Raw genomic sequence first — 7,604 nt, forward strand, 5'->3', positions numbered from 1 at the left:
TGGAGCTCCTTTGTAAACTTGTACGATATAGATTATGTAATGGACATAGTGATAAAGGGATACAATTAATTAACCTAGAATCATTTTTATTATATACAGTAAGCACCACATGGCAATTTCAATGAGACATGTGGGTATATCCATGGATGTCTTTTTCAAGAAAACTGGAAATAGCGAACAGCCTCAGAATAATGAACTAAAGTTTGGAGATGCCAGTGAGAATTATGTTAACAAAGTGACTATGGGTGTGCTAATCATTCTAAAAACAAATATACAAAATGATTTTCTACACCTTTAAGAAACGGTGGGAATCAGTAGGGCCCTTGGAATGCATGGGCAATTAACACAACTGCAGGAAGATACAGTGAGCAGATTTCGCTCAGTTTGAACAGCAAGAAGAGTGCTCCATCAACTTGAATTATACTATTTCATTTGACTAATCATTTCAAAGTAATAGTATCTATGAGGGCTAAATTGAAAAAAAATATTGAAAATTAATACATGTAACATAGAGAATAAGTTTAGCACCTTTCAATTCAGTACCTTCCGTTTTAGCTGCAGCAATTGGTTATGAAGTTGTAGAAACTGGAAGAGTAGTCATTGCAGGTGACGGTGTAATAGGAGGTGAAGTAATCTCTTCTATTTTGACTGTATTTTGAGGAGTTTCCAACAACCTGGAAACTCGAATTAGTGGTATTCTTTGACTGTTAGCAGGTATTGAGAAACTACGACTCATTTGTCCAAGAGGTGTTGGCAGTGGATGTACATTGCCTGGAAGAGATGATGGCATATTGTTTTTCACTGCAAATGCTTGATTTCTAGAGACCAAGGGACCAGAATAACCAATCAAACCAGCTGGCCCTGTCATCTTCTCTGAGCCAATTGGTGGCCTAGGAAGCTCATGCAGCTCACTGATCATTGGGGATGGCACAGGAAGTGAGGTTCTAGGAGCCACTTTTTGAGGTGTAGATGATTGAGGTTTTGGCATCCATTGAGATGCAAGAGAAGCCACAGGAGGGAATTTTGTTGTGTGTCTATATTCAGCTGGGGAAATGATGGGTCTGCTTGAGAATGGTTTGCTCGTCAAAGGACCAGAAAAGGCTTGCCGGTTGTACTTAGTAGTACCAAAATTTGCTTGCCTATTAGATTGTGGCACTGATGGTTTCTCTGAAAAATAAGATGGCATCATAGTGGGATCACTGTAAATTTTTCTCCCTCCAAGTATTTTGTTTTTGGAAGGCATTGTTCGATTTGGCAACTCACTTTCCTTGACATCTTTTACAGGAATCTTTGCTTCCAAGGGAGATGAATACCATAATGATGGTGACTTGACATCCTTTGTTTCACGGTGTGAAGCAGTAGTATGAGTTGTGTTTTGATTCCTATCATTAAGTGGCATAGGTAGAACATAAGAGTGAAACTTTCTTGCAGCTGCTGGTAGTGTTTCTTTATTCTCGGCTAAATCAACCTTCTTATCAGCAAAAATTGGAGCTGATTGACTGACATATGGAGGCCTCAAGCTGAAAGTGAGCGTGTCTAATGAGCTTTTGTCAGTATTCTCCTGCATAAATTGAAATTAAAAAGAACAAAAACATTATGAACTTTGACTAGACAAGCATAGTATAGTAGTATTAAAATTTCACAAGAAAGTTTTCATATTTGCATGTATATAAATAAACGGTACTAGAGATAAGCACTAGGAATCAACAGATAAAGTAGTATATGGGAACCAGGTTGGATTTATTTACAAACCAAATTACCATAAGAACGTGGATATTCAAAATAACATTAGATGTACTGGCCAGTATAACATTCTGATCAAGTATACAGCTCCAAAGAAAAAAATTTAAACACCTCATATGTGATTTAGCTGCCTATTAGCTTAAGAATAATTATTACAAAGTAATTACAACATTGGAGACCTCCAACTGAGCTAAGAAGCTGCTCTGATATCAAGTTTGGGGAAGCATAGTTAAGATGGATGAATTGGGTTGCAAATATGACAACATGGAAGTAGAAAGGCATCCAAGTTGATGTCATAATAAGCATAACGTGCATTTAGGTGGTTAAGTCCGCTGCACTCTATGAATTTGTGGTGGAGTTAGGAAGCTTGAAGTGTATATCCATGGTTATAGGTTAGTAGATGATGTGTGTGTGCGCACGCGCATATCATGACAAGCATAACATGCTAAAATAAGCAAATGCCTTACAATAGGTAACTCAATTAGGATTAGTGATAAAAAGAGAGGTAAGAGAACATAAAATGGCTTAAAATATTATTAATAAAGAAGATTCAACTCTCTTAGTTAGATTAGAGATATTGCTCTATACAACTAGCAAATATTGGTCAACAGATATAATTGACTAGTCTAGAATCTAGTCATCACGGATAACTACTGTAATCATGTATTAAAAACCATGGAATTTCATTTTACAGTTATCTATAATGTTTCTTAAGCTTTCTATGGATCAAATTTGTAATTATCCAACCAGACTTTATTATAAGCTGACCTCAACAGTGTTCTCCTTCGCCTCCAATATCTCTTAAGTACTCCATAGGAGTAATCATTCATATAAAGGATGTGAAGTTTTGGTCAAAGCATTTTAATGCCAGAATCAAATTTTTAATGCAAAACTACAGGAAACCTTATTAGGGAAAAAGGAGCCAAAGAATGTACAAAAAGCATAATCTCCAAAATGAAAATCCATTTGCTGGCCCCTAATCTTGATTTATCTTTATACCATTGGTTTCTAAGCAATGGTCAACATCATAAGCAAACTTTTATAAGTTATTCCATGTAAGTTTTTGCATCGATCTAGCATTGTGAAAGATGGGCTACATCAATTCTTACTTCTGAGAAAGCTGTTTCAGGCAACATAGTTCCAATATAATTCTTAGAGATTAAAAACAATAGAATATACTATTTTGATAAATGCAAGTGTTTTAGAATAACAATGTTTGTCAGAGCATTCAAGTACAATGTAAGTCATAATTAAAGAAGAGATAATGACAATTATAAAAGCAATACACACCTCTATGGTGTTTCTAAATGTAGAAACAGCATTCTCTTCTAGGAAATTCTTTTGATATTCAAAGCTTAGATCCTCATCATCACTTCCATAAGTATTATCGTCATCATTGTCTGAGCCATCATCTTCAAGATCATTGACATTATAATCAATGTGGTGTTGGTTAGCAACTGTTTTAACTTGTGGTTCAACCATTTCAAGGGTCTTAAGTCCTTTCCTGAAGAAATTTAACTGAAAACCAGAGAAGGGGACATTAACAATAAAACAAACACCTCATGAAACAATGACATGTTCTTGTCACATGGATTACCTGAGCAGCATGGTGGCGGGTAGCCTGTGTCAAAAGACTTTGAAACTGACCTTTCTTCAACGACTGCAAACGAAAAACAAACCAAGCTGCCTCATCTTCATAGTTAGCTTGAGCTTCTTGCAATTCCTTTGCTGAGGAATTTTCTTTGGAATGCTTTGACCTCCCTTTTCCTCTATGTGCCTCTAACATGTTTTTGTATAACTCTCTGAAGATGACAAGTCCAGAATTAGAACCAACTGTTAATAGATTTAAAACAAAATTGCAGTAGTTTTATACCTTCTACCATCACATAAGCGTTTCATTTCCTGTAACAGAAAATAATCTTATTAAACAAAAAAATCATAGCTGTTAACTAGGATAATAGTATCTTGAGTAATATCAAATATAAAATAAATAAGTGCTTAGTGTCACTAATGTCAATTGATCATTCATTGGATAAATTGAGCATCTTTAGTTCTTTTTAATTAGTTTGCTTACTCTAGATCTGTTTCACTATTCCATTTACCATTTTCAAAGCTTACTCATTGAGAAGCATGTCATCAAGGCAATCACAAATATTTGAAATGAGAATCCTGAGCTTATTTAAGTAGAATATGTAAAACAATAACATGGCATTCATTGTTCTAGTTATTAGCAATGTTATGTCCTATATTAAATGCACAACATAATTAGTAATCTTTGAATCAATGATGACCTACAAGGATTGTATTGATTAAGTCCAGTAAAAATTTTCCTAGAGCAATGTAAAATGATTGGTAATCGGTCTAGTCTTGGTCAAAGAAATATGAGACATAACGAACTTCGTTTAAAAAAATCTATCTTGACCATTCATACATACAGTGATCTTCCAATTTAAAAAGAAAAAGAAAAGAAGTGAACCTCTAAATTCTCAATCTCTTTAAGAAGGGACCTTGATGGCTTATCCATTGTGTGTAAGATATTTGTGCGCTGCAAAATCAAATGAAAATATACATTTTATATTGACATGAAAACATCTAACATGAGTGAGCTTGATGAATTCATACCACAACATAGAATACTTACATATGAACCAAAAAGTTTCTGCAGCTCAAACTGTGATTTTCCCATCATCATTAAAGCCCTACCTGCAATTAACGATAAAAATGAATCTAGTTGTTCGATAGGTAGGATAAAGAAGAAGAATCATAAATATTGAATAATGCTTTAAATCCTATGTATTATTCAGTATCTAAGGTTCATCCTATAGACAATAAGTTGTGGTATGTAGATCAAGTTATACATAAGAGAATGTCAAGGTTGAAGGCATACATTCTGCATGGTGAAGCTATGCTTCACTTAGTTATAGATGGCCAACAAATCCATCATAAGCCAAGTAAGATGGGTAAACTTTGGCAAAACAAAGCTAAAGTTTTCATAATAAACACAATAAACTCCAGAACAACCAACTAGGTTTAAATCTTGTGGTGAAAATAGCATCTAAAATTACAAATTTATCTTGCACTTCCATTTGTGTTCCTATGTAAAGTCTGACTTCTAAGATTAGTTGTTATTGAAGAAGGGTGATTCATGGATAGTTTAAAAGAATGTTGGATGTGCTCACTGCTATCTTCATCATCGTTCAGGGCAGCTTTCTCAAGTAAACATGTGCCCAGTTCCTCCAGTGCTTCTGAGAATTCTGAAACAGCAAAGAGATCAAGAATGAGAAAATTGTTGCAATAAGTTTTACTCATCTCACTGATACTATAAGGCTACTTTAATGAATGCTACAATACTCAACCAGAGAGGGGAGAGAGAGATGTTTAAACATATGCTATAAGGCTTATGGTCTTAGCAATTTTTTGGATCCTAAGGTAGTCTAGAAAACTCCATCTATTTTCAATCATGGAAAAAAAAAACTGAACAAGCACTGTACCACTATAGTACATACACACAACAACTGAACCTCTTGTCTAATTTTACATAAAAAATTGTTTTGACATTTGTTTTTTCCCCACTCTAAATTGAAAATCTTTTTGATACCTTATTTCCTTCCCAGTTCCTTTAATACTCCCATTTTCATCCAAGTTTATGTTACTTTAGTCCTGCTTCCTCTTTACCTAATTATTAGTAAGACCATCATAACATGCTAATGCCTCATAAAATTGTCAACACAGTCATTGTTACTCTGATAAGAAAACTTTAGCAACTACTGAATTTTTCTGTTTTATAAGATAGAATCAATTTGAAAAGAGCACTTTTTATGTGATAAAATTTTTGTTCTTAATAAGATTGAATCAATTTGAAAGGAGAACCAATTTAAAAGGAGCACTTTTTGCTCCTATAGCATTGTTATGCAAGGGAATTAGCTAGCTTCTTTGGATAGCCAACGTCTGAACTCTTGTTAAAATAACTTGTAGATAAACAAGCAGTTAATATATAACATCTCACAGATAACAAGCATATATAGATATGTACAGTGTATGAACAAGCACCGTGTGCATTATTGGCAGTTGTAGCTGCTGCAGACAGTAAGCTATCATAGCAGTTCCTCATATCCTGCATATCCTGCCAATAGAGAGAAACAAGTAGTAAGTCCTACGGTTACACACATTTGAAAGCATCAGCCTAACCATCCATTATGCACAGAACAAACTATTTATCAAAAGTTCACCTAGTTGCGTGACCATTTATGCTCTGTACCTGTTCGAACTCTGCAACATATTTCAAGACGGAATTCTACGATTTCACACTAATATACACAAATGCAATCCAAGTTGTTGAGGCCTAAAAGCTTGATGTTGCATAGTTAGAGGTGGAAAGAAAGCTGGAATAAGATTACAGTAGATACGTTGGTCAAGCCACCCTACTTTTCCAGAACAATTTTATTAACATGAAACAAAATACAAATGATTTCCATAGTAAAACGGACGAGAAAGCATGATAAAATGGACGCTCGGCGCAGAATCGAAGTAAAACAAAAAAAAAAAACAAAAAGACACGAAGCATCGTCCGAAGCCGATTCTTCAATGCTTATTTGACCGAAAACCAAAAGGCATACGCACCTGGGTGGCCTGGACGAAGTCGTCCGGCTTCCTGGAGGGCCGACGCTGGTGCTTCGCCTCCTTGGTCTCCTCCTTATTGAGCTTCAACCCTCGAAATATTCTCAGCGGAGACTTCATCTTCCACTCCCTCCCTCCTCCTCTCTCCAACCCCTAAAATCAATCAGGAAATCCCACCCTTCCGGTCCCAGCGAGAGAAAAGATCTCTTCCGGGAGAAGAAACAAACCTCCTTTGACCGCCGGCGGAATTGGGAATCGTAGATCGGAGGAGCAAGGCAGATCGTTCCCTCTCTTTTCGTCGCCTTTTCCGTTCTCTGACTCCTAATTCGATTATTCTTCTCCTTGTCCCGTCAAACACGATCGCACAATTCTCTTACGATGGCAACAGGAAAAATGCCTAAAATAAATATTTTATTCCGAGATTAATAAATACAAAATTATAAAAGCACCGTAATTTTTCATTAAAAAAACATTTTTTTCGGTTGAAGGAACGAATCAAATGATGCAGTCCGTTGACTGAACCAAGTCCCCACGTAGCTTATTACCGCGCACTAGTAAAATTAAATGTTATACATGTGTTGTTATCACATCGGTTATGAAGTAATGATAATTGTGGAGATGATTGAGTACCTAATTTAAAAAATAAAATATTCAGATTTATTACTTTTAGAATAGATCTCATATTCTATGCATTAAATAAATTTGACGATATTATAATTTAGTTCTCTGAATTTGTTTATTTACATTTGCACCCTTTTTGTGAAATTGCACCCCTATGAAGCATGCGTAAGCCATTATTATAATGGATAAAAGTTATCTATTTATCTCTTCCGTGTCAATCCTAAGACGAATTGACAAGCACATCAAGAGCTCATCTTTTGCCAACTTTGAAAAAAATCTTTTTTATAGTGAAATTGTAGCTAAATATTTGGCCAACTGAACTCTTCAGTTCATTGTTTCACTAGTGTTTTGCAGCTTAATTTTCAACACAACTGTATTGTGTTGTCTATGTGATAGATATTTTGTTGATGTGATAGAGGAATGCCTAAGCCTAAGAATTTAGAATGAGGAATTCTTCATATTTCAAAATAAGCTCACAATTGCAATAAAAATTAAATCAGGAAAATAGGGCAGCCAACATGAGAGAGGGCATTATACACTATTTTTTTTATCCAAATTCGATCCTTGCAACAATACTACCACATAACAATACTACCACATCCTGGCCAACTCAGCCATGCACG

At 35.2% G+C, this 7,604-nt stretch overlaps 1 protein-coding gene across 2 annotated transcripts; it reads right to left on the reverse strand.

Annotated features, from left to right (window-relative positions):
• Positions 1–6,734, reverse strand: LOC121976026 (uncharacterized protein At2g33490-like). Of its 2 annotated transcripts, none has more exons than XM_042528005.1 (9): positions 6,364–6,415; positions 5,777–5,866; positions 4,923–4,997; positions 4,385–4,446; positions 4,220–4,288; positions 3,617–3,645; positions 3,341–3,545; positions 3,034–3,261; positions 1–1,561 (listed from the first exon to the last, which is right to left on the reverse strand). In XM_042528005.1, the coding sequence occupies exons 4-9, from the start codon at positions 4,433–4,435 to the stop codon at positions 569–571; spliced, it is 1,575 nt and encodes a 524-aa protein (XP_042383939.1). In that variant the 5' UTR covers positions 4,436–4,446; positions 4,923–4,997; positions 5,777–5,866; positions 6,364–6,415; the 3' UTR covers positions 1–568. The 2 variants fall into 2 exon arrangements, with proteins under 2 accessions (XP_042383939.1, XP_042383938.1); XM_042528004.1 differs by having other exon boundaries at positions 4–1,561; positions 5,794–5,866; positions 6,364–6,734.
• Positions 6,735–7,604: the final 870 nt, after the last annotated feature.

This window comes from Zingiber officinale, chromosome 4B (assembly GCF_018446385.1).
Source record: "Zingiber officinale cultivar Zhangliang chromosome 4B, Zo_v1.1, whole genome shotgun sequence".
Taxonomy (NCBI): domain Eukaryota; kingdom Viridiplantae; phylum Streptophyta; class Magnoliopsida; order Zingiberales; family Zingiberaceae; genus Zingiber; species Zingiber officinale.